This window comes from Musa acuminata, chromosome BXJ3-10 (genome assembly GCF_036884655.1).
Source record: "Musa acuminata AAA Group cultivar baxijiao chromosome BXJ3-10, Cavendish_Baxijiao_AAA, whole genome shotgun sequence".
Classification (NCBI taxonomy): domain Eukaryota; kingdom Viridiplantae; phylum Streptophyta; class Magnoliopsida; order Zingiberales; family Musaceae; genus Musa; species Musa acuminata.
Window position 1 is genome coordinate 29,240,044 of NC_088358.1, and position 26,694 is coordinate 29,266,737.

At 38.0% G+C, this 26,694-nt stretch overlaps 3 protein-coding genes and 1 long non-coding RNA gene across 10 annotated transcripts; all 4 read left to right on the top strand.

Moving 5' to 3' along the window:
* Positions 1-2,149: 2,149 nt before the first annotated feature.
* Positions 2,150-6,697, top strand: LOC103968692 (eukaryotic peptide chain release factor subunit 1-3). 3 transcript variants are annotated; one of them, XM_009381989.3, is made up of 2 exons: positions 2,150-2,257; positions 4,959-6,697. In XM_009381989.3, the coding sequence occupies exon 2, from the start codon at positions 5,001-5,003 to the stop codon at positions 6,309-6,311; it is 1,311 nt and encodes a 436-aa protein (XP_009380264.2). In that variant the 5' UTR covers positions 2,150-2,257; positions 4,959-5,000; the 3' UTR covers positions 6,312-6,697. The 3 variants fall into 3 exon arrangements, with proteins under 3 accessions (XP_009380264.2, XP_009380263.2, XP_018675565.2); XM_009381988.3 differs by having other exon boundaries at positions 2,179-2,274; XM_018820020.2 differs by lacking the exon at positions 2,150-2,257 and adding an exon at positions 2,283-2,865.
* Positions 6,698-8,256: 1,559 nt separating this feature from the next.
* Positions 8,257-16,189, top strand: LOC135651902 (uncharacterized). 2 transcript variants are annotated; one of them, XM_065172524.1, is made up of 6 exons: positions 8,257-9,208; positions 9,318-10,027; positions 10,109-10,198; positions 14,822-14,974; positions 15,053-15,592; positions 15,684-16,189. In XM_065172524.1, exons 1-6 carry the CDS (start codon positions 9,100-9,102, stop codon positions 15,732-15,734), a joined length of 1,653 nt encoding a protein of 550 aa, XP_065028596.1. In that variant the 5' UTR covers positions 8,257-9,099; the 3' UTR covers positions 15,735-16,189. The 2 variants fall into 2 exon arrangements, with proteins under 2 accessions (XP_065028596.1, XP_065028595.1); XM_065172523.1 differs by having other exon boundaries at positions 8,259-9,208; positions 14,822-15,592.
* Positions 16,190-16,901: 712 nt separating this feature from the next.
* LOC108951424 (uncharacterized) lies at positions 16,902-21,226 on the top strand. 3 transcript variants are annotated; one of them, XR_010501581.1, is made up of 3 exons: positions 16,902-17,275; positions 18,403-20,655; positions 20,748-21,226. It is a non-coding gene; the product is annotated as an uncharacterized LOC108951424 (long non-coding RNA). The 3 variants fall into 3 exon arrangements; XR_010501580.1 differs by having other exon boundaries at positions 18,457-20,655; XR_010501582.1 differs by having other exon boundaries at positions 18,492-20,655.
* Positions 21,227-21,979: 753 nt separating this feature from the next.
* Positions 21,980-26,451, top strand: LOC135584353 (uncharacterized). 2 transcript variants are annotated; one of them, XM_065171658.1, is made up of 2 exons: positions 21,980-22,126; positions 25,230-26,451. In XM_065171658.1, exon 2 carries the CDS (start codon positions 25,242-25,244, stop codon positions 26,277-26,279), a length of 1,038 nt encoding a protein of 345 aa, XP_065027730.1. In that variant the 5' UTR covers positions 21,980-22,126; positions 25,230-25,241; the 3' UTR covers positions 26,280-26,451. The 2 variants fall into 2 exon arrangements, with proteins under 2 accessions (XP_065027730.1, XP_065027731.1); XM_065171659.1 differs by having other exon boundaries at positions 22,025-23,027.
* Positions 26,452-26,694: the final 243 nt, after the last annotated feature.

The window sequence follows — 26,694 nt, forward strand, 5'->3', positions numbered from 1 at the left end:
ATCAAGCATATTTTAGCATAAATGCCATGATAGTTTGGTGGGAAACTATATCAAAATAGCATACAAACTAGCTCTGATACCAAAAGAAACGGAAGCGGCAAACGACCAATGATTTGTAAGAAATGATAAGCACAAAGAACTATAGAAAGCTTAAAATGCTTAGAAAGGATTGGACTTAGACTTCTTCTCAAGTAAGACTCTGGTTTTTTCGACCGATACCTTGCAAGAGACTAAGCTATAGAATATATAGAGGAAGAGGATAGAACCGGGTACTCATTGGGCCCCATCGCATTCTTATCTCTTCTTCTAATATATTTCTAGACTTCCTACTAAAGGAAAGGATATTCCTTAGTACAATTATTGATGACACTACGAGCGGCTCCCCGGGGCTCAACTCGTTTGACAGCTAAGAAAAACAGGTGCTCTACCAATTCTTATCTCTTCTTCTAATATATTTCTAGACTTCCTACTGAAGGAAAGGATATTCCTTAGTACAATTATTGATGACACTACGAGCGGCTCCCCGGGGCTCAACTCGTTTGACAGCTAAGAAAAACAGGTGCTCTACCCCACGCAACTTGTTTTTACTTGGCGGCTAAGAAAAGTAGATGCTCCAGCTGTTGCAGGACCTCTAAAGGCTAAAGCTAGTTGTCCTTTGTGAGACGTCTTTTGCCAGAGATAAAGCCTTCTCCAGTTGTTGTTGCTGCTGGAGGACAACTGGTAACCAGTCCTTGTACCAGTTGTCTTTTCCACCGCTCCTTCTTTGATATTCTTTAGTCTTGATTAGGTGGATGTCCATGAATTGCTGTAATGCTTCACATGCTTGTAGGGAGGCTTCCTTTTGAATTGCTCCAAGTCTTCTTTCAGATAGTCCCATTTCATCAAATGTGAGTCCTTCACGTGTCTTGGCTTTGAGCTTATCCATTTCTTGTTGGTATTGCAGGAGGAGGTCGCCTGGTTTATTAGTTGATTCAGGTGTGCAGTGGCCCTGAGGTTTGGTTTGGCTTGAACCTCCTGAGTGGCTTCTAGGAGAAGGAGTAATGATTCGTTCGGCCATCCTGCAACCAAAATATTTATTAGTCGAGATAAAGAGTCGGCTAGAATGTTACTATCTCCTTCGATGTGCTCAAATTTGATTTCAACGCCGCTTCCAATGATGTAGTCTACAAAGGCCATCCATCGGACTCTAGATGGTTTGTTCTGAGTGGACTTGTTTACACGCATCACTCAAGGAGGGACGATGCACACCACAGGGTTTACACGCATCGATCGGAAGAAGCTATGTTGGTCACCAATAACCAAGAAGACAGGGCCTTCATACAAGAACAAATCTTTGACCAACTAATTAGGAGCGGGATGAGATATATTCATCTTGGAATCCTACAAACAAGGATTCAGACACTCCAAAGGCAGGAAGAAGGGACACTAGCACTATTAGTGTTCCGGGACAACAGATGGGCCGATGATAGGTCCATCATTGCTACCATGGAAGTAGACTTGACCAGAGGAAGTCAACTGGTCTATGTTGTACCAGATACTATGATGACGGTAGGAGATTTTTACCGCAATATACAACTCTCTATACTAACCCGTGGATATGACACATGACAGAATGGAGAAGCAAATCTATTAATTACCAGAGGAATGGTAGGGCGGCTTTCAAATACCCCGAATGTCGCCTTTGCTTATGAAATCTCAGGGGTGGTGGATTATGACGACACGTGTTTAAGCTTAGAAACGATAAACATCCATCATTCGTTGAATCTCGTGACACATCTAGCATTTTTAAAAATGGGAGGGTCAGGATATGACCCTAGGGTAGTAAGGTGGGTCGACTTGACGGGAGCTAGGGTAATTATTTAAAAAAAAAAATAGGGAGAAATAGGCATGCTACGTGGGAAAAAAAAAGGAAAAATAAGATTTTTTTTGTTTGACGAATTTGTCCTTTAATTCATGGGGGGATGCCAAGGAGAATGACATACAGGTGCAAGGGATTAAACAGGGAGAGGAGAGGCAAATATGCAAGTTCTCAACTGTGAAAGGATATATACGTAAAAGACGCTACAATAGGTGGATGTTATTATATTGTCAAGCTCCAGGGGTATTTTGGAAAATTCGATGTCCCAGTAGGCGCTAAAAGACGCGGCGGAAAGGGGAGAAGAACGAGACAAGATACGCTTTTTCTCATCCTCTTGTCGGATCCGGCGGCGTGAGAGGAGAGGAGGGAAAGGGAAACCCTCGCTTAGTCAGCGGTCAAGTAAGCATCTCCCTCCGGTAATAGTCTCCTCGGCAACCTGTTCTTCGGTGTCTTCTCTTTAATTTCGATTTATTCCCTTTTTCTTCTTTCAATTTCGATTCAATCTTTGTCGACATGTGTAACTCGTTCTTTTTGGAGAAGTTTTGTTGGTTGTTGGATTATGTTTATAGCCGACAGAAGCTTGGATTTGTGGAACTTGACTTTAGAGGCGATGTTGTGGCCTGAATCTCCCCTATTTCGTCTTCTAGGGTTTTGGTTGCTCTTTGCAATTCTTTATGGCAACAAGGATAGAAAAAACTGACGTCGACAAATACGGATCTTTTTAGTTGTGATGGTTATTTGGTTTGTGGGGTTTGGGATTGTTTTATTATCCGCGGCGCTGAATGGTCCAACTTTTTTTGTGGATTTTGCCGTGAAAAATGAGGACTTTTTTTTTTCTCTAGATTTGCGTCAGTCGCAGGCTTTACCTTAGGGGCATGAAGTTTGGTGTTTTAAGATAAAACGTCTTGTTTGTGGTATGTTATTATCCTTATGATTCGCTAAGTACTTATGGACATCGTTGTTATGAGAACTTGCTGTCTCTGGTCCTGTTTTCTCCTATCTTTGCGGTGAGATTTATTTATTTTTCTTGTTTGCTCTGATATGTATGTCTTAAGCAACTGTTTTTTTGAACTGCTAGAGGAAATCATTTTGAACCTTTGGCCTGGTGATATCTCATGGATCCAAGATGTTTCACCCAATTAAAATTCTGATCATGAAGATAAGTGACGTTGAATGTTTGTGAATGCTAGCCCGATGATAGCTTGACATGTCGGCAAATTTTGTTATCAGTCTATGTTAATTACTCCTTGAAGCATCATGGGTTGTATGTTTCCTGTTGTCATTGCCTTCGACGCACAATGACTGCTGGCTTAATTGTCATTTACCCACTTGTAATGTGGATCTCTCCAGCGTAAGGGTTTGATGTCATTGTTCAAGCTCAAGTATAACCCATAATCAAACACCAGTATGGTGCATGAAAGGTCCAGTCCAATGGTGGTTTCACTTTGTGATGTACCTTTAGTCCTATTCATGAGTCTCTCTTTTCTACTAGGACCTCTCATCATATCAATACTGGTCACTCGATGACCCTTGACCTGTTTACCTATTATCCTATAACCAATCTGTTAACTTGATGAACCTATTATCCTTAACCAATCTGTTAACTTGATGAGCTTATTTAATTATTCTCCAACTTTCAGTGTCAGACTAAACTGGAGGTGTTACACTAATTATATAAATCTATCGTTGAAGTTTTGAAGAGCAACTAAGAAGGAAATACTGTTTCTAGCATTAGAATGTGCTTATCAAAAGAAAGAAACATTTTATGAAAAGTGTGATTGTCTGGAACGACAAAACATTTCCTTGGTGATGTTTTTTAAGAACAATGGTTTAGTGACTTTCATGGTGGTGATTCTCTTGAGATATACTAAATCCGTTTTGAATGTGACCTTTGTCAATCCTAATATAGATTGGTTCATTGTTTACCACTTTAATTTTTAAAAACAAATGGGCACAACTTCTTGGGTTAAGCATACTTTAACAATATCATGAAGATCAGGCGAACATGCCCTTTCTCTGCCATGAATTTGCACCTGATTTCAGCTTGCTCTTACATCGTTTATCATTTGGGAAATAGTTATGAAACCGGTGAGTGGTCGTTGGGGTTATGAATATATTGTCTCAACACAGACAATGGTATGATTCGATGGTTTGCGATATAAATAATGTTTTATTTTATGTTTGGGATTAAGGTAGTGACAATCTTCTTAGCAAGTTATTGGTATGCCTCTCCTGAATCTTTATATCTTACTATGGTACCTACGGTAGCTATTGGCCAGTGAATCATTCATCATAGTTTCAGATATCATAATATAACAATCATACTGTAGTACGATTTCATTCTAGTGTACCTGCTGTACTGGTCGGTATTGACATTAATTCTAGTGACTGTTTTTTGGTGTATCCAGGCATAGCATTTTGTGCTGGTCAATATATATGTTGGTCTAATAACGCTCTGTTATGGGTAACATTTGCAATATTTGGAACTTCCTTGGCTTTTTACAGATCTCAATGACGGCAAAAGATCTAAGTAGCCAACCCTAAATAGTTGAGACTTATAACTTTGTTGTTGTTGTGGAACCTCCTTATATGTACTGTCGACCATGAAGGTTAAAGCTGCTAACACAATCTAATTACACTGTATATCACCAATTTAAATATCTACAGTGTCATTTTAAAAACAGCATTTTGTCATGAGAGAAAGAGAGAGAGAGAGAGAGAGTTTAATGCTTAGTTGGTCTATTAGTGTGTTAGACTCCGGTTTGAAATCTTTCATAGAAATGTGCAGAATCTCCTGTGCTGTTTGAACTGTTTTCTTGAACATAATGATTAAGAGATCAGATATATCACCATGGGTATGATCATGACCCTTCCAGATATTGTTATGTTTGTGGGTGAGTTTCTTTTACCATATTTTGTGATATGTTGCCACTAATTCCGTTGTTTGTGCAGTGTTCTTATTCTTCATGGTAATTTGTTTATCAGTTAATTGTTCAGACTTCACTTTGAATTCATACTAATTACTTTTTTGTTTCGTTCGTTCTCTAATAGTCTTCATTTATTTCTTCATTCTTATTGTATGTTTAATTGATTCTGACAGGTATTCAGTCCATCACTCTGGTTTTCTGGACGCTTAATCAAAATGGCAGATGGTCATGAAACTGATAAGAATATTGAGATATGGAAGATTAAGAAACTAATCAAGGCCTTGGAATCTGCTAGAGGTAATGGCACAAGCATGATATCTCTCATAATGCCACCTCGTGATCAAGTTTCTCGAGTTGCTAAAATGTTGGGTGATGAATACGGAACTGCTTCAAACATCAAAAGTAGAGTCAATCGGCAGTCTGTGTTAGCAGCCATAACATCTGCTCAGCAGAGGCTGAAGCTATATAACAAGGTTCCTCCAAATGGTCTGGTTCTTTACACTGGAACCATTGTCACCGAGGATGGAAAAGAAAAGAAGGTGACCATTGATTTCGAGCCTTTCAAGCCGATTAATGCATCACTTTATCTTTGTGATAACAAGTTCCATACTGAGGCTTTGAATGAACTTCTGGAATCTGATGACAAGTTTGGTTTCATAGTGATGGACGGAAATGGAGCACTTTTTGGCACATTAAGTGGCAATACACGTGAGGTACTTCACAAATTTACTGTTGATCTTCCAAAAAAGCATGGTCGAGGAGGACAATCGGCACTTCGATTTGCTCGGCTTCGGATGGAGAAACGTCACAATTATGTTCGTAAGACAGCTGAACTTGCCACCCAATTCTTCATAAATCCTACCACAAGTCAGCCAAATGTAGCTGGATTGATTCTGGCTGGTTCTGCTGATTTTAAAACTGAGTTGAGTCAGTCTGACATGTTTGATCAGCGACTCCAGGCCAAGATACTCAATGTAGTTGATGTTTCCTATGGAGGTGAGAATGGCTTCAATCAGGCAATTGAGTTGTCAGCGGAAATTTTGTCTAATGTGAAGTTCATACAGGAAAAACGATTAATAGGGAAGTACTTTGAGGAAATAAGCCAAGACACGGGGAAATATGTCTTCAGTGTTGATGACACTTTAAAAGCTCTTGAGATGGGTGCTGTGGAGACCTTAATTGTTTGGGAAAATCTGGATATTAATAGATATGTGCTTAAGAACAGTGTTAATGGGGAAATCATCATAAAACATTTGAACAAGGACCAAGAAACTGATCAGAATCATTTCCGCGATGCAGCTAACAATGCCGAACTGGAGGTGCAGGAGAAAATATCTCTGCTGGAGTGGTTTGCTACCGAATACAAACGATTTGGTTGCACGCTCGAGTTTGTTACCAACAAATCTCAAGAGGGTTCACAGTTCTGCAGAGGTTTCGGTGGCATTGGTGGCATATTGCGCTATCAACTTGATATGAGATCTCTGGATGAGTTTTCTGATAATGAAGTGTATGAAGATTCAGATTAGAAGCTGGTCTCGCACGGAACAGCTGGCTCAGATGCTTTCTGGTTTCCGACTCATTTCTTGTATTTTCTCATTTAGAGCTATCAAGGGTGCTCTGTAAGTCATCAAGTGTTTGGCCTTTTTTCTTTTTGGATTTTAGCGTATAGTGTAGTGGCATAGCAATGAAATACACTTTTGCATAAGTTTTATCATTTGGTAAAAGAGATGATCCAAAGGGCATCTAGTTGGTGAGTCAGTAGAGTGCAAATGTCCAGCAGAGAATTACTGCTTTGTTTGTGCTGGTTGTGGTACTCGATGCATTTTAGGAACTTTTGTGTTGTATTTTATCTTTTACTACCAGAATAGTTTCTCAGTTGTTCCTTCACTTTAAAGTCAATATTCTTTATCTACCTTTGTTCTTCTATGCTGAATCATGATGTGTCAATTGTTTCCAGCTCTGATCTACAGAGTTTTTTTCTTTCATACCAGTATTCCTATAATATACTCAAATGGATGCTTATTATTACATATTCTGCTTCAGTACGATTTTTTCAACAAATGATAAATGATGAAAATAAGTTTTGAGTTCAGAATTTTATGAGCCAAATTAATTGATACATTTTTTTATGTTGGATGAAAATTTGAATCCTCTGAATTCTCCAACTTTTGGTAAGAGGGTTGGTATATTACTATGAGACTAATCATAATATATTTCATTATCAGACTATTCATAATATATTTTATTATTAATATTATGTTGGATAAGGTTTCGAACTTTTATTCTTTATAAGTTAGTTTGATACATCTATCATTGTTTGTTTAATGTGTGAAATGTATCAGTTAAGATTTTAAACCCCTAGTAAGTGAATCTAGTAAATTATCACCAAATCAATATTTAAATTACTTGTGGTGATCTAACAATTGTCAAAATGCCACCTTTAAAGATTACTTGTAGCGATCTCACGATTACCACAGATTGAACCACTCTAGAGATGTATGGTTTCTGAATTCATCGACTCTGTAACAGATGCTTGTATATGATAGGTGGCCTGTTGGGAGTTTCTCCACCGATGCCTGGAAGGTTACTTGGGGAGTGTTCGAGTGCTCGTGAATAAGCTTACAATTTTCTTGACAGATATGTTGTTGACTTTGAACAATTCTACATCTTTTGTTCAACTCGTTCGATTCAAATCCTTAATCTTCAAGGAAGGATTAGCTTCAGGTCAACTTCAATTTTAACCCCAACCTTGATTCTTAATTTGGCAATATTATTATCTTGATTTGGGATAAGACGAAGCTTGAATTTGGTTGTATCAGAAAAATATAAAAAATAAAATCATTATCCATTTTGACATTTTCATTTCTTATTTTCATGCGAGAGAAAATATATAATAATAATAATTATTATTATTTGATTCAGTGGAAAAATCTTATGTATCCATCCTAAAAGTCCCAAAGAATTAGTCCCCCTTCCCCTTGTAGCTATGGATATTGATTTTGATGGGTACATAAATCATAAATAGCAAGAAATCAGAATCTCCTCAACTTCCTTTTTTTATTACTTGTTTTTTTTTTTCTCCAGCTGACTTTTCCATTTTGACTAAACAAAACAATAATCTAATAATGGCTATTATATATTATATAATAAGTTATAAGAAAACCTCATAAATTATTTTTTTTAAGATAATTATATATATATATATATATATATATATATATATATATATATATACATTTGAAAGAAAAAAAAAACATGAAAATCGATCTCATAGATTTCTTTTCAGAAAAACAAAACTAATATGATCAGTGACTCTATCAAAATTCAATCTCGTAAAAAAATTGAGATAAGAAATTATCAACCATTTATAACCGAAAAGAAAATTCTGGAAGAGTCTCGAATATCTCCCACCTCAGAAGGAGAAAAAGAAAAAAAGCATTCCTCGATTTCGTGATCGAATTTGGAAGGATAAGTGAACACATCAAATAAACTCTCCCCTTTGACGATTTCCCCAATTCTCCCCAATTTCATCCCTTCCCCTATAATTTCACGTCCATTTCTTCTCGGATAGAACAAAACACAGAGAGGAGTCTCCTCCTCTCTCTCCCTCTATTTCCCTCCACACACAGGAAGCAGAACCGTCCCCAACTGAACTCCCAATAGAAAAGAAATAGCAACCAAAATATATCACATAACCGCAATAGATAGAGATAAAGATTACGGGAGGAGAGAGAGAGAGAGAGAGAGAGAGAGAGAGAAGAGAGAAGAGGAGGAGGAGGAAGAGAAGAAGGAGAATTGGAGCAGGAGACGGACTCCGTTCCCCCTCGCCGTAAGGACACTTCGAATCTCCTCAATTTGTGCTCTAGGGTTTGATGTAGATAAATAGATTGCATTACTTGGTTGGATCTCTCGCTCCCTCCCTCCGCCGAACCGATTCTAGGGTTCTGATCTTGGGTTCGGCCTCGCGGGAATCCTTGCCTTCCGACGCGCATTGGCTCCTCCCTTCGCTTCCTGGCGTCTGGGGATTGCTTTTTGGCGGTTTCTTGATCGCTTGCTGCTTGCCCTCCTGCCGCTTTGTTCGACTGGCGGACTGATTTTGGTTCTGTCGCTTGGATGATTGGTTGATGTCGTGATTCACTCGGTTGTGTGTCGGAGATAGATATCGAAGGGCTTCGGCGTCCCGAGTGAATGCCGGGTTCTGTCATCCTTGAAACAACCTGTTTGTTCTCGATTCAGTAGGGTTTGATGGCATAGGAAGGATTGGGAAGATGGGTTCTGTGGCTTTTTGTCATCAGAGCATGGCCTGACTCGACGATGGAGCGAGGCGAGCCCACGCTTGCGCCTGAATGGTATAAAGGCTCTACCGGCAGCGCAAGTGCAAGTGGCAATTCGAACCACAGAAGTCGATCTTCATTGCATTCGGGTAATTATCAAGTGCTCTTGACATCCATTTACTTTCTTGTAGATTTGTCATTGTTTTCTACATGACTAGTCTTGTAAATTCAACATGGGTGATATCTTTGTTGTTTTAGACGAGCGTGGAGCTAGGCATCCATCAAGAAACAGATCTTCGCTAAGTGCTTGTGACCTTGATGCTTCCCGTTCTTCGGCATTTTCAGATGGAAGCTTATCTTCCTTTCGCAGGAGCGTGAGCAGCAATAGTTCCTCGACTCATGATAGAGTGAACACTTCTAGTTTACGGTCATATAATAGTTTTGGTAGGAATCATCGTGATAAAGATCGAGAAAAGGAACGTGATCAGCGTGAAAGAAATAGGTCATATTTGGTAGAAAATGGATCCTCTAATTATACTGATGCAAAAAATGAAAGAGACACTCTAAGACGCAACCCCTCATTCTATGGAAGGAAGAGTGAGGCTTCGTCTAAAAACTCAAGTAGCAATTTGAGTAATGGTATAATACCCGGGACAATCACTATGCACGTCAATACACAGTCCTTTGAAAAAGAATTTCCAATTCTTGGAGCCGATGACAGACAGTCGGATGTTGCCAGGGTGTCTTCTCTTGGTCTTACTACAGCATTAAATAATCTTTCTCGAACCACATCAGCGGGTATCAGGGGTGATGGTTGGACATCAGCCTTGGCAGAAGTTCCTGTCAGAGTTGGAGGCAATGGACCTGCAACCTCATCTGCCACATCTACTGCTCTAAGCAGCAGTACCAGGTTAAACATGGCTGAGGCACTGGTTCAAGCACCGTCGAATGCTCGTACTCCATCACAGGTAATTATTAGTGTCATTCTTTGCTTACTTTAAGAAAACATGGACAAAATTGATGTATCTTTCTTGATCTTTTTGCTGCAGGCATCTGTTGGTACCCAGAAGGTGGAGGAGTTCACTCGTTTACAGTACACCAAGCTAATACCCATAACACCTTCGACGCCTAAAAGCTCGGTATATTCTGTTAGCCTCTTATTAGCACATGCAACACATGGCTTATTTAAATGCTCATGGGGACAATATATGTAGCTTATTTCAGTCATTATACATCCTTCTAAACAATATTTAAGCATTTTGATGTATCATCTAGACACACACACACACACACACACACACACACTAATATAAGTGCTTAGTTTTTGTCGATCTCATCATGATCTCATCCAACTTACTATTTCTTTATTAGGTGGCATGAGTAGGGCTTAAAGGTTATTCACATTTTTTAAAATTAATTTAGTAATTAAGTTTCAACTTGTTAGCAACTAAATAATCTTTTTTAAAAATGACTATCTATATATATAATACCAAGCAACTGATATTGCTCTGAAAAGCATGAGAGATGATTAATGTCAATTAGAATCCCAGACGTCCTGCTTGTCAAGCCTTTGCTAAGTTAAGAAACATTATATTCACTGCAACTATTTTGTATATTGGGATATGAAAGCCATACTCCTCTGTCAGGTTCAGTCTGCTTGATGTATATATGGTGTATGTATTTGAGTGATAAAAGGTTTTTTTTTTTGTTCATATTAAAGGCATCATGTATTATGTATAGTCATTTGTTTACATAATCCTGGTTTGAATTTGAATGGCTTATGCATTTGAATGAAAAAAAAAACTGTTTAGACTATATTGATTAGTTTGATAGCTCCTGTTTGTCTCTTCTTTTCATTGGATGGGGGTACTCTATTTTGAAACACGTCATCTGTCACCCTGTTGTTTTCAAACGAGGCAATACTGCTAACTGTATATTGCATTTGAATGTTGGTCTTAGGATGATCAGAAACAAGAGAGACTATTGTTGAAGGATTACATTTGATCACTTAAAAGTGTGTTATTGCTGTAATAAGCAAACAGCAAAAGATGGCCTCTATATTGAGAGAGGAGGAAAACGTTCTAGATGGTTACTAAAGGGTGAACAAGGAAAAAAAGATAAGAAAAACATGAATCAAGAGGGAAAATGTGTGAACTGCAAGTCTTTGTTCCTTGCAGGGATAGTGGGATAATGATGTACACCGATACACCTCCTTATCTTATACTCAACCGATCCCCTTTTTACTTACCCTAGGGCTTAACTGGGAAAAAAGGAGAACATTATGATGGTGTCACTGCTCCAATGTTTATGCTGCAGTAACTTATCTGGCAACAGCCCAAATTTGACCTGTTAAATAATATAAACCTAAATTGCGGAGCCAGATGATGCATCTAGAACTGGAATTGGAAGGACCCATAACTGGATAAAGATCTTCAGCTGATAGAGATTAGACTGGAATTGACTTTCACTTATATCCAAATGATCGGTCATCTACTAAACTGATTCTTGTCTCAGTTTGGTCATCCACAGATCTGTATCAGCTGATATTTATTTTTCTTATTTACAAAAAAATATATGGATACCATGTTCTTGATTCTTTCTTTTTGGTAATATACTCAAAAAAATTGCTCATCAAATTATTTTTTTCTTTGTATTTCTGTGCTTGGTAAATTCTGTGGATGTACAGGAATTTCTGTTTGTCTAGATTCATCTAAACCTGTTTTACTGTAAATATTCACATTCTGCGCCTGTTAGTCCCAAGCTCCCAATATGACTTATTGAGCTTCTTGTAGGAGCAACATTCCTCTTAGGACAGTTTCTTTTCCATGCTTATAATATTATTTTCTGATTTGATTTTAGTATTTCCTTATGGAGAATATACATTATAAATGTCTATCAAATGGTAGGAATTTTGTGTAATAAAATATTTACTAGTGATCTTCCAGAAGGCATAACTTTTTTGCATAGATCTCATAGTTCAATGATCCTAGAAGTTAGAACAATTCATATCTCATGGCATTTCTTAGCTTCCAATTTTTTAAGGTTCAAAATGTTGTTTTTGTAGTTTAGCAGAATAAATATTATGTTTTTCATTTATTTTGGGTTGTACCTGAGTGAGATAGGAGTATTATATCAGTTTAGTATTAGGAAATATTCTTAGTAAGCTTGGTCTTATTTTGACATGAAAATGATTTATGAATTAATTTTAGCCAAATAGTGTAATGGAGATTAGGAGTCAATTATAGACTTCTTGCCTCTTGGAAGCCCTTTTGTGATTAGGCAGTACTGTTATGGAGTTGGTTTGTGGTTATTAGCCTATTAGGTTCAAAAGCTATGATTTAATGGATATCTTTTTTTCATTTTTGATTCAAATACTCTCCCCACATTGGATCGATGTATTTTCTTCTCTAATAACTTATTTTCGTATCTTTTATCTTCCAATATTATTTTACTTTACGTAACATATTTCGTATCCTCTATGTACCACTCTTTCATTGATTCATCCTGCATCGATATAGGAGACACATAATGGTGACATTAATTGCTCAAGTATTTGTTGAACCAAATCAAGAAAATGAACAATTTAAACAATTGTTGGTAGGATATAGATGGAGGATGACTCAGTTGATGCTGATAGGTTATAGACTTGATTACTAAACTTTTCCAAATTATGGCATTGTTTTTTTTTTTTTTTGAAAAAGCTCTTGGTATTATTATTCTTCACCTTCGGCGACTCTTGCTGAAATGCTTGGTGGGGGTGGTGAAGGGTTTCCAAGAGAGATTAAATCATCAGTGCAGAATATGAGACAACGAGATAAACGGTCAAATCATAACCCAGTTAGTATGTCAAAGTATTATTTTCTACTTTTTTAAACAGGGAATGAGTCTGCATGTGCATTTGGCCTTTTCCATCAACAAGGTCTTAGTTAGATCACACAAAGAAGGTAGATTGCCAAAATCTTAGTTGGCAATCCATCTGATGTCAACCTTATAAAGATGTTCTTAACCAAGTCAAGCTTAGGCTAAAGAGGGACTTGCCTAAGAAGCTAAAAGCTAATTGGATGATTGAATTCTTCTTTTGATTGAACTAAAGCTCCTACAAATATGGAGCTTTTTTGTAGGTCCAGGACGAGTTTAGGAGGATGGCTCAAACTTTCCTATTAGCACCATATCGCATCCAGTATTTTGGAGGAGCATGATAGTCAGTGAGCTAATGAGATCAAAATTACAAAAAGTCTAGAAGTACCTCCTTGTTGCATTTCTTCGCAACTTTATCTCGTGTTAATGTCAATGTCCATCAACACATAAAGTCTTGGAATGAACTAGCAGCCCTCTGGCCCAGCATAGCCTAGCAACCTAGTGGCTCAGTGGCGCGATGTGACGTATTGGCCCAGTGCAGCTTGGCTGTTGCAACCCAACGGGCCACAGCTCAATGCGGCCATCCCAATATGTGCAGGCTTACCAATCTAGCATTATCAGAACTATGTTGGTTCTGGCCGGTTGAAGGCGGTCTAGGGTGCTTCTCGATTGGTTCTGGCCATGTTAGGACCATTTCATATTTTCTCCAAACTGATTCATGTTGGCTCAAGCTGGATTTGTATGATTTCAGTCCAGTTTATACCAGATTTTTAATGGTTCTGGTTCAAGTTGGTTACTAAGAATTAAGTTGGCTCAGCTCAGGTTCAGGCCAATCCTGGGGGTAGTGGGCTCAGTACCCCTCCATCTCTTGCTCTAGTGAATTTAAGGGGTTTTATTTGATGTTGTGAATTTTGTGATTAATCAATCAATCTTAGATGTAATTAATATGATATTTTTGGTGCCAGTCATTAACTAAGTTTAATCATCCGCTATTGTGAGTATAATATGCATCCTCTCTATGTTGTTGGGGGATATAGGATCTATCCGATGAAATAATGTATCTTCATCCGCTGTTCGGCATGCACCATTGGATGTCCGACCATTACTGGATTTCACTTGGTATTTGTGCATGTTTGAGCTATGTTGCATAAGACTGTTGTTTAATGATTTTACATATCTCATAAGAATTGTTATCATGAATTAGAATGATTCATTAGTTTATATTTCATACATGGTTTTCTTGAAGAAAATACTTATGTTATTTTACAAGTATCCATGGCATATGAAGTGTTTAATGTAAAGTGATTGAAAATGCTTTATGATGAGTACTAAGATTGTTTCTTTGATGTTGAGGTTTCTGGGAGATTCCTATTTAGTATGATTGTTGAATTGTTTTTTTTTCCAATAGAGGAAAATTAGGAGATCAAGTTTTGAATGTTGTTCTTGCATGAATTAAAATGTTTCAAGGAGTTTTTACTTCATTCATACATAGATGAATTGGTTTGATTTGATTTATGTTTAAATAAGTATATAAGTGATCGAGAAATATTGACATTGATTTTTTTAAGAGATATTGACACACCATATGGATTTTCTTGGTGTAAAGTTGTTTCAGAGTGTAACAATAGGCAACTTGCTCCAGATCAAGAATTTCACTGGTTTATGTCATCAGCTAATTTAAAATTCTTTGAATTTTGCATGATTGCTCTGTTAGCTTGATGAAAATTCTTAGTAGGACATGAAGATAAGTGTTGTCTGTTATGTGTATATCTTGTTAAGCTGTAAGCAATGAGTGATAATTGGAAACATGTAATGGAATGTTCCATTGGAACCTAATATAAAGTGATCAGCTACCAATTTGGTTCTGCTTGTGCACATAAGTTTCTGATGATTTTTTTGTTCAGGCTCACAATTCGTTGGAGAAATCTAAAGTTAGAGGAACAAGAAGTGGGGAATCCTGTGTTTCATCGAAGACCGGGCTCCAGTCATCATCCCAAACTGTCCATGCACCTGCTAGGTCAGATATTGTGAAAACATCTCAGGCAGGCAATCTTCAGGTTATAACCTTTTCACCAAAAAGCACTGTCAATCCAAAGCAAAAACTTGACAACAAAGGTGTTTCACCCTCTACTCAGACTTGCTATGGAGAAAAAAGACCCAACACTCAAGCTCAGAATCGTAATGATTTTTTCAATATTATACGACAGAAATCTTCACTGGATCCACCTGAGCTTAGTCAGAAAAGGTTAACAGTGAAGATGAGCGACAGTGATGCCACTGGAGATAAAAATGTTGCCTCTGAGGGGCCCAACAAGTATCTTCTTAACAGTGAAAATGAGACTGCATCTTCAGACCCTGTTATTGCCGGATCTCTTAGTTTGTCTTCTGACCATGTTCTTCTAAAGTGCGTTAATGATGGTGGAGATGAGAATTTATCGTTGGGCCCTACTGCAGCTGTCTCCATGACTGCATCTCCTGCCGTCGGTGGAGAAGTTGGTTCATCTCCAGATTCTGTTATGACAGCATCGGTTCCAAAAAATGTTGACGAGATAATTTCAGATTTTGTTCCTTCTCCATGCGAGGAGGAAGCTACCTTTTTGGAAAGTCTTGGGTGGGATATAAATGCAGATGAAGAACCACTGACACCCGAGGAAATTGCTGAATTTTACCAGAAGGTGACTGAACTTGTTTGGATTAGTTTCTGTTTGTTAGTTTGTTTTTGGTGTGGAATTAACAGTTAACTATGGTTTCCATTTCCTTGTGTAGCATCCAGAGCGGAAGGCATTTTCGTGGCCTGGCCACCACATGAGCGAGTGAGAATGATGATGATGCTGGTTTCAGGCCACCTGTTGATGGAAGGCGACATGGATGCATAATCTTAATGAGTCACCGTTAACTGTGGCTGAGATCTCTCATTTTGTTTGGGGGGGGGAATGGGGGGGGGGGAGGGGAGTTTTAGATTGGCATGGTGGATTTGAAAAGGTGATGAAGAGTCCAGTTGCATTCTTCCATCTTGCTTCGAAAAGAAATGTCGACCGCAAATAAGATGCATTGTTTCAAGTCCTTGAACATGTGTATCCTGCTATGGTTAGGGTGCTTCTCAGGATTCTTTTTTGGTTTCCTTTTTGATAGATTGGTTAGAGGTTAGAGATAAAAGTTGAATAGGGGGCTGTCTGATATGAGAAAGTTGCATAGTTTAAAAGCTTAGGGGTTGTCTTCTTTTTGTCCTATCTATATCATCAAAGTTGGGAAATTTCTGGTCCTCTCTTATATATCATCACCTTGCAACAGCATATATTTTCTTTTTACGTCTCTCCCGACTAAGCTTAATATTATCGCAGTGGAGTCGGTGATGCTTCACTTGTTTCTCCGATGGCTAATCGCTTTCAGAAAGAGTTGTACACACATAATGCACATATTTTTATTTTAAGATAATGGCATATATGAGCACCAACATAAATGTTTCAGATATTGAAGTATCACTAAGGATAAGTCTGCAAATATATTTATATTTTTAATATACAGTAGGCGAAGGAGATTTGAGTGAATTTGTGAAATGCTTTAAGTGTGTGATAAAGATTATATATTAAATGCATTATTTGATAAAATTATATTTTTTAAAAATTATTATATTTTGATATAAATAAATCGAATATATTGAATCCTATAAAAAAATTTATATGGTTCAAATATATAAATAAATAATAATATAATCATATAAATAAAATAAAATTAATTTCTAAAAAACAAATAAGATTTTATCATATAGAAAATATAAATTATATTGATTTTTATTAATCTTATAATTTGAAATAAAATTATAGATAATTTTCGAAATTAAAAAAAAAAAACATCAGCTTCATATAAAATCTTATAATTTTAGATAAAAATATAGATGATGCTTTCGAAATTAAAAAAAATTACATCAGCATCAGATAAATGCTGAAATGCGGATAGCGAGACACTTTGAAGGCTCCTGTTTTGCGGACCGACGCGGAGAAACGAAAGAAGTGGAGGGTGCGGACCCTTTTGCGAGCGGCGGAGAAAATATCCGGGTATGTAAGAAAGGATTTTATTTTTTCTTGAGGTGTTTGGGTTTGGAAACTGTCGCTTGCTGTTCCTGACACGGAAACTTCTGGGACTGGGGGCTGAGAGGGAGGACGACGATGCCGATAGGTAGATCGTAGAAAGGAGCTGTCTTGCTTAGTTACTGCTGCTCTCTTTCTCGATCTTTTTTTGGGTTCTGGCGGGAAAGCGGTATGAGGTGGGCGGCGAGGCCGGACACGCCGGAGGTGGTGAGGGTGAGCGAAGCCTTGCCCGAGTCCAGCTTCCGCGTGCTCGACTATGTCTTCTCGCAGGTACTCTGTTCGAACTTTGCCTCTTTGTTGCTCCAAAAATAAATATATCTTCTCTTCAAAAATGCGATCTTTTTTTGTTTTTTGTTTTTTTTTGCTTGTTATATGGGGAGGGGGAATTGTACAGATGCGTAAAAAGTACAGTAAGTTTCGACTTTGATTTGGATTTGGTCCTCTTTTGCGCACTGCAACATGTTTTTTCCTCGCTTCTTGTGAAGCTCAGAATTAGTGAATGGAGAAAAGAGGAGAAGAACATACGATCCACAGTTATGGTTTACTAGATAAGGGGCGCTTAATAAGATGTGAGTTAATCTTGTTAATCTTCTCAACCATCAATGTGAGTGAGAGAGAGAGAGAGAGAGAGAGAGAGAGAGAGTCACTATTAGAAAGACTACGAGAGAAACCACCGCTTTGTATATAATTTCTACGAACAAATTATTCCTTGGTTCTTCGATCCCCACATTCCTCTCTCTCTCTCTCTCTCTCGCTTCGTGTACGAACTGATCAAGGTCGAAGAAAGAAGGTTTGGTCCATAAACAAATCAGCACAACTTATTGAAGACTGAAGTTCAACATCAGAATGGAAATTATGGTATGCACATGAGACAGCATCCATAGTCAACTATTCAATGGAAATAACTTTGGTCAACTTAGTGGGTAGTAAACCAGATTTTGTTTATGGTTGAGTTGTGAACCTTTAAGTACTGAATTGTCTATCTTTTCTATAAATAGTGTTTTCTGAAATTGGTCCATTCAATTTGTTTCTCTTTAGACCCAGGCAAGAATATGGCTCGGAGAAGTTCTGCATATTAGATTTGAGTAGGAGACTCATATTGCCGACTTGCTTGCTGATGTAGAATTGCTGTACGCCTGACCTTTTTTCCTTTCATCTTATTTCTCACACCAATGATATCCATAAAATCTGATATAGGGAAATCATGGTTACAAGGTAGTATCTATTCATTTATATTCTTAACATGGAACTTGAATTGATTACACATGTTTTCTTTTAAATGCATGATTTACATAAGATTTGGACACGAGACTTTTTTCTCTAAGAACATCTTAAATTTTTCGTCATTGTCATTTCATCTAAAAGCTTAATCTAGTAGATGGGCTTCGGCCTTTAAGGTGGAGTAGTTTTGGAGAAGAAGTTTGGAATTCTGATATTGAATGTTGCGGTAGATGTTCTTCATGTGCAAAATCTCTATATGAAGCAGAGTTTCAAATTGGAGGAAAGGAAAACCAATCTTTTGTGTATCCAATCCTGGGACATTGCTCGCCAAAATCTTCAACTTTGTTACTCTTGTTGGTGGTCCCTTTAAAAGGTGCAGCAGCATAAAAGACCAATATGATAATGTGGAATTTGAGTGCATAACTCAGCATGAAGAAAACCTAAATGGTAGTGCTGTGTTAGTGTATAAATTTCATGATGGAGAGTCCAGATCGAAAAATATGACATGGCGCCTGCATGAAAAAGATGGCAATGTATCTCTTCTAGCATATAATAATTTTGAAGGGACAGAAAAAACAGTTTTCATGACAACTTGAATACGAATGCTGCCAGTTCTGATAATGAATATGCATTGCCAGATTATTCTATTGAAGCTGAATGGGTTTCTTGAGATTTGACCTACCAAAACATTCATGATGCTGATATGGTTCTTCTTGATTCAGAGCTACCGGGTGCCTTATTGAGCTTGCTCACCAGAAGTGAAGATTCACTATGGAAAGGTGGTAAATATAAACATGAAATTATAACTTTTGGTCAGGCTTTAGATTCTGGAGAATCGTCTATACCTACTTTGGAAGTTGTCTTGGATGAAGCAGCAGACATCCGAAGTGTTGATTAACCTCATCATGACAATATCAGTGCTGAAAATTTCTTGTTCCCAGCTGTTAATTCATCCAAAGATAACACAAAGTTGAGTCTCATATCAGAGATAACTTCAGATGAACATGGCACAAACAAAAATTGGGAAAATGGGGATATTTCCCAGAATTACAGTTTGTGTACTGAATTTAAAGATGTAGGTTCAGCTTTTAGAACTAGTGAATGGATTCTACCAAGGCAGTTTGTTGAGCTTGATGATACTCAGATAACAGTCTCTGAGGGTCAAGATTTTACAGGAATATTATATACTTTCTTGATGACTACATGCTCTGCACCTTGTTATAAAATTTTAGAGGCAGAAAGAACAATGCTTTTGGGCACAGCAATGCCGGAAAAGGCATATGTTTATAATGATGATCTACCAAGGGATACAAACCAGCAACTTAATGATTTAGAAGTGCGTAGAGATGAAGATGCCGTAATTGATAGTGTATCAACTGTAAATTGAGCTTGTACCAACTTGATCAGTGCTTGGAGTGAATTAAGACCAGACAACCCTGTCACAGAAAATGAACCTGAGATGGCAATGGACATGGATGGACAAAGTAATAGTTTATATCATGATCCACAAGAAGCAAACAGAGATTTAATGGTTGAAGTTGGATCAAACCTCTTCAGGAAAAAGATTGGACAAAATAGATCCAACCATCATAAGGAGCACGAGAATACCTTCGAATCTTTCAGAGAAAGCAGTTCAGATTTGATTGGATTGGATACTAATTATGAGCATTCAATGTCTGCTTCTACCACAGATGATTCATGCTTGTCAACCGATTGTGACTATACAGTGAACAAACTCTTCTTATGGAAGAAAAAAATAATGAACATTTACATTCATCAGTAACCACTGCAGTGTTTTCTGTTCACGACTCTAGTCCTGTGTGCCTGCAGCATTCAGATAAAATTGTTCCAAACAATGCATACAAGACCTCCCCACAAATGATGAACAATATTGGAGGGAGAAATATCAATAATAACCTTGATCAGAAATCAAAATGAGATTTGTTGGTTGGTGACTGGAGGAGTTGAAGTGACTAAGAACTTTCAAGTACCCTGCAGCTGTTTCTCAAAAGATGTTCCTTGTATGGAATATATGGGCTACATCACCTGAACCCTTTGTACTTCTGAACCAGCTGATTGTTCTGCTACTGTTCATACTGGTGCTCCAGCAAACTTTTAGCGATGACCACACTAGGACTCAAGCAAGTTCGCCGTGCTCAAATCCTGGAATTCTAGCTGAAGAGAAAGGTGATGTCTATGTTGAGACAAACTTGCAGGTTAGGTATCAAGCTCATCGTCTCATGCATGATGTTAGCATGAGTATAAACCACACAGTTCCAGATTCTACTGAAGAAAGAGACGAGGTGAAGCTGTGGTAAAAGCAATGAGGGAACTGTAGCTGCAACAAGAAACCCGAGAAAGAAGGTGCACAAGTCGATCTCTGGTAGCGTCACATTGATCGGTGCACTGCTTGTTCTCCTTCATCTGAGGTATGATAACGTTGTCGTGCGAGAAATAGGAGGCTGTAAATTTCTAAGCATTCATCATGGTTCTTTCTAAATCTCGGATTTCTTTTGTCTAGGAGAAACAGAGAGAAAGAGAAAGTTTGCTGCACAATTGTTTCTCTACAAAATAAAGAAACATGTCAAGAACTTTACACACAAGACAAGATGGAGATCGGAAGAAGCTTAAGCTTTAAGGCCAGAATAGACTCCACTTGAAGCAGGAGTTGGTCTTCAACGTCTTGCTGTAAATTAGAAATAACATGGAGAATGAAATAGCTGCACATCTAATAGAATCTACATTGTCTGATGACCATATTTCAAGTGCTCCAACAAGTTTTTGAGACACCACTTGCACTGTGTTTGATAATCCACAACGTCGCCATGGAAAGCTGCTGTGTTTGACAATCTACAAGTTATTGGTCATTTTTTCAATTGATAGGTTTCTCTGTAGTGACAAACTTGATGATATCAATTACCAGAACTATTATTTTGACTACCACCAACAATGTTCCGGATTGCATTGAAAGATATCAAAGATTGGCTGGAATTCTCATCATGGGGTTTGATACCACTATTTACACCTAAGCTCATCTCTCTTCAAAACTTTCTAATGATCATGTTTGAGTACTGTGTATGCCACCACTTTATCTGATGAGTCCCTTTAATTTTGTCCAGTATAGCTCAAGTTAATTAGAGTATATCTGTTAGACTAATGTGTTTTTCAAGGAACTAAATCAATAGGTTTGTTTACATGGCAGTAGTTATGTCATGTTGACTAATTCATGATCTTATTAAATGTCTATAAATTAATGTTAACCTTATTGTGGTTAATGAATTAGCATATGTGAAGAACCCTAGTATTTGGAGGGATATGCCCCTGCACTCTTTAATTGGTGTGTGTTGTGTGTGTATATATATATATATATATATATATACTGAAAAAAGGCAATGGTTGATTAAACGGATTAGAAAATATGCTCAGAATATTTCACGAATCTGTTGGAAGGTCTAAAACTCTCCATGCTGAGAAGAACGCTTTCCCATTGGCCCGAGGTCATGGGTCCCACAAACGATCCACTGACACGTTGGGAGGGAGTTCTTTTGCCTACTCGGGGGACGCGGGATCCGACGCGTGGGTCAGTGAAGGGGATCTGATCTTTGAGTGGGCCCTGGCACGTTGTGTCCGTTTGTGAGAGGTCGCGCAGGAGGAGAACGTTTTGGGGACGTTTCGGTGGTGGTAGTAATAAAGTGTCTGTCGTCGGGCTTGCGTGACGAGCGATCTCTCTCTGTCTCTCTCTCTCTCTCCGAAAGCGACGCTATAAAACGAAGGAAGTGGGAGCCACCCCATCATCGCTCTGAAGAGCCGCACCTCAGAAACGCCATCGCCGTCGGAAGGGCCATATCTGCCCGCCCTTGCCCTCCATCACCACCGCCTCCCACGTTCTCCGCATTCTAGGTACGAATCCCCTCTCCCCTCTCTTCCTTCCTCCATCGCTTTCCATATCTGTCGCTCCCTCCTCTTTTCCCTCCCTGCCACGCCCGTTTGATTTCTAGGGCTTGACGCTGTTTCTGCACATTCCTCCGCCTCCGGGACTGAATCTTGCACCACTGCTCGCATCAAGATTTCGTCTTTCGTTTTCTGGCGCCTGGAAAGATTCACCGTCACTCTTCTTATGATTAAACGTTGTCTGTTGGAGACGTTTTCCGATTGATTGCCGCGAGATCTTATGTTTGTGATTCTTTTGAGGTCATACTTGTTTAGGTTCAAGAACTTGTTGATGCTCTTTCCTTTATCCACTAATTTAGGCGCACCTTTTGCTTTTCTTTCTGGTGTTATTTGATTCACATGACCGCAATTTTTTTTGCTTTCAATACGTTACCGGTGAACCTTCTTCCTAGCCTTGCCATTTTTCGTATATGGCTCTTGCAGCTTTGCCCCTGCTTTTCATAAATATCACCAGTCCTTGCTCTGGGTTGGTGTCTTTTTTTGTTTCTTTTCTTCTTTATTGGGAAAGTTTGAACTGACAATCGAGTTGTAACCATTAATGTGGTTTTTGAGCATTTCTTAATTCTTCTTCTGCTTGAAGCAATCTTTGTAGTGTATTGTTATCTGAATTGTTGATTGTCATGTTACCGAACCTTTATGAGTTTTATGGAATCACGAAATGTTTCCTTGTAGCAGGATTTAGAATATTGATATTCCATGTTGACTTTGTGTTACCTCTGCCAAGATATCTATCGACCACCTGGTTGACCAACGGACTTATGGTCTCGATTTTGTCTTAGATTACAGAAAGAAACTGTATGGTTTATGCTTGTGACAGTCATGATTCTATATGACCAAGTGGGCAAGGCTTGTAAGTTCAAGACATTTCCATTTTTATTTTATGACTTGTTTTAATAAGTTCAACAAGGATTTTAAAATCTTACTTTGTGCTCAAATAGATAATTCTCTCATTATATATAGAACATGTTGACTTATTATTATTTTTCTCTCATTTTATCCTCTATTGGGATGATTCGTAATTGTCTACAAATGAAAACACAATTTATTCTATCTTTTCTGGAAACTCTATGCATCCATTTCAATGTTCTCATCTTATCTATGGTAAGCTTTTTGGACATGCTATTTTTAATTATCCAACAATATCATGTTATCTCTTTTCTTGTCTCAAGTAATTTCAGACTATTGTTCCTTGGCTCATGGCACTTGAATTTACCAAAAGGGTATATCTTCACTCCCATGAATGTCTTTTAGATTCATCACAATTTCTCACCTCAGTTTTTCTTGGCTAGGACGACTTGACACCAATTTTAATAGTTTGCTGTTAGGTTGATAGATGTACATAAAATCCTGTCAGATCCTTCATGAAGCCTTTTTGATTTTGTGTTATCTATTATTGACCAGACATTGATGTGCTGCTTTCTTTTTTTTATTTCATGGCATCATATACTTAATCTGAAGGTACATAATTTTTCTGCCTTTATTTTTTGTTTTTTGTACTCTGAATTTTCCTTAGATTCTAGAAATTTGAGGAGAGGTCCAGTTCTTTACAGGATTGTTGGTTTTCAAGACTCATGGAGCTGCCACTAAGAATACCAGAACAAGTCTCGAAAAAGCTTCGAACTCCACACTTTACTATATGTACAGTTAGTTATGTAACATATATACATCAGAAGATCAGTCATATTCTAACATTTGACTTCATTAATCAAAACAATACTATACTTGGATGTGTGTATACATCGAAAGATCAGTTATATTGAGACATTCAACATCATTGACCAATTATATGAAAATGATAAATGGGAAGAATTATTACCTTTTCGGTTTTGGTTGGTTCTGCAAATCTGAATGATTTCTTAAATGAAGTTGGGTTTGAAAAAAATAGGCAACCATATTATTGACTCCAGGAGTATTTCACTGCCCTAGATAAATCTGTTGTAAGAAAATAGCTTTTAAGTGTTAGGGTGGAACATGATAATTGAACTATAGTGAAACAATTAACCTTAGTTCTTTTTGCATAGTTTCGAAGGCCTCTTTCAGCATTGAGTCTATGTTAGTGGATTTCGTGTTATAGGAACAACAAATGATTAAAAATGCATTTGATGATCACATTGTGAGGGGGTTCTTCCCATTGGCTAAGAAGATTCTAGATCACAGAGGTCAAGGTTGGCTTACATCTCTTATTATTGTTTGTTGTTTATATTTCTGATAATTTTTGAAGAAGTCTTTGCTTTCTGAATTTTAGAAGAAACAATTGTCACCATTCATGTTAAGTGCATAGTTTTAGATATTTTTTTTCTTTTTTCAATATGACACAAAATGGGAGCAGTGTCAAAGGATTCTTTGATTAATTTGCGATGGTGATTCTTTGGTCATAATTTTGAAGCGCCAACATAAAAAAAATGTAGTTGAATTTGCTTGTGCCTGGAGGACAATCAATGGTGTCAATGCTGTATCGTCCATAAGTAGCATTACTTCCTTTCTGCCCATGCTGGTCGTCACAACTTTGTTCGTATATAAAGTGTTTTAAAGTGGGATCTTTGAAAGGAAAAGAAAAATCCATTGTGATCTTTCTTAGACAACTGGTTGCTTCTTCTTTAGGGAACATTGGAAACTTCTTTTACTTTGTCATTAGTCTCTCTGGAGATAATAACAGTATGAATCTCTTGTTACTTTATCAAGGAATTTTGTATGCTCCATTATTTGATGTTTTTTATTTTTTTCGGTTGCACTTTCTTTAACTTGATGAGGTATGTATATGTTGATGGGTTGTGCGTATTAACAAAATGACTTGGATTCCTGTTTTATGTTCCAGTATTTTCTTTTTTGTTGCCTAGCCTTTAATTGGATCAGGTACGTATGAGATATTTTTCCTTTTTCTAAAACCATGTGATGATTTGTTCATTATGAATGACATACACGCGTGGATGCCTATTTTCTGCCCCATACCTATGGTGACCGATCTCTTTATTATTCTTTTGATGTCATCTTTATCAACGCAATCTGGTTGCTGTGGTCCTAAATTTCCAGAAATTCACTTCTTTTTTATTAGATTTTGTAAGAAATGGCAAGAAGAATCAAAAGCTATCACAGAAATTCATCTCGGAAGTTTCGGTCCACTCCATATCCGGTGCCTTCATATCAACGACCTATTTCAGCAGAAAGGTCTTCAAAGAAGACATCTTTTACCTTGGAGAGGAAGGATTGGAAGGGTGCTACTTGCCCTGTGTGCATGGAATTTCCACACAATGCTGTACTCCTCCTTTGTTCATCTCATGACAAGGGCTGTCGCCCCTACATGTGTGCAACCAGCTGCCGTTTTTCTAACTGTCTTGAACAATTCAAGAAGGCATATGCTAAAACAACTTCATTGGTGGAAAGTCGGATCCATGATTTGCCTGCATGGAAGAAATGTGAGGTGGTGGAGCTAGCATGCCCTCTATGCCGAGGGCAGGTGAAAGGATGGACTGTGGTGGAACCAGCACGTAAATATCTCAACAAAAAGAGGCGAAGCTGCATGCAGGATGACTGCTCATTCATCGGTAGCTACAAAGAGCTTCGTAAGCACATGAGGTCTGAGCACCCTTGTGCGAAGCCCCATGTAGTGGATCCTGTTCTGGAACAGAAATGGAGAAATCTCGAGTACCAGAGTGAGCGGGCGGATGTGATCAGCACAATAAGATCTTCAATGCCTAGGGCAGTTATATTGGGAGATTATGTGATAGACATGGACGACAGTGACTCTGATACCGACTTTGATGACGACAGTGACTCTGGTACCGATTTCGATGACTACAATGATGATTTTTTCGATAACGCAAATGGTATCTTTGGACGGAGGAATGGTCGGAGTATCTTTACCGCACTCATGAGGGAGGCTGCCCGTAATAGGAGGTTTAGAAGAAGCCGTGTAGGTAATGCTAGAGAAGGGAGCAATGGTCATCTTCCAACCATCGTTGATCGTGCTTCGCGTGATGCAGCATTTAGTTATCGCTTGGAGGAACATGATGATGACGGGAGTGCTGTAGGCATAACCCGTTCTGAAAGACAGCATAGGAGGAGCCTGGGAAGATCATCGGTACATGGTACAAGATTGTTGTGATGGTGTGGTGTATGTTCAAATTCAAATTATTTCTTTCTTTTTGTTCTTTCTTTTGTCTTCATAAATATGTACTGATATAGCAAACATTAAAGCTTGTTCCTCCTGCAAGTCCCCTTATATTTCATCAACATCAAAATTTAATCTGGAGATCAAAACTTTGAATTTGCGATGAGTAGAGGGGTATGTGATGTGGGTCTGCCAGTTAATTTGTCTTCCTCATATGTAACACAGCGAGCATTTAATTCCACTGCCTTCTGTTGATGTATAGCCGATGACAGCAGGTGGAATATCTAGTTTTATTGTTGTGGAAATATGTAACTCTGATGATGATGATGATAAAATTGTGTGGAAAGTTGATATTAAAAGACAGCTATCATCCAAATTAGCGTACGGGTATATATAAGGTATGATCTGT

What these genes read in the sequence shown, in the direction of transcription:
- LOC103968692 (XM_009381989.3), top strand. Translation starts at nt 5,001, where the DNA reads ATGGCAGATGGTCATGAAACTGATAAGAATATTGAGATATGGAAGATT.
- LOC135584353 (XM_065171658.1), top strand. Translation starts at nt 25,242, where the DNA reads ATGGCAAGAAGAATCAAAAGCTATCACAGAAATTCATCTCGGAAGTTT.
- LOC135651902 (XM_065172523.1), top strand. Translation starts at nt 9,100, where the DNA reads ATGGAGCGAGGCGAGCCCACGCTTGCGCCTGAATGGTATAAAGGCTCT. An exon ending in ATGCTCGTACTCCATCACAG is followed by an intron (nt 10,028 to 10,108) that starts GTAATTATTAGT and finishes TTTTTGCTGCAG; the next exon opens with GCATCTGTTGGTACCCAGAA. An exon ending in CTTCGACGCCTAAAAGCTCG is followed by an intron (nt 10,199 to 14,821) that starts GTATATTCTGTT and finishes TTTTTTGTTCAG; the next exon opens with GCTCACAATTCGTTGGAGAA.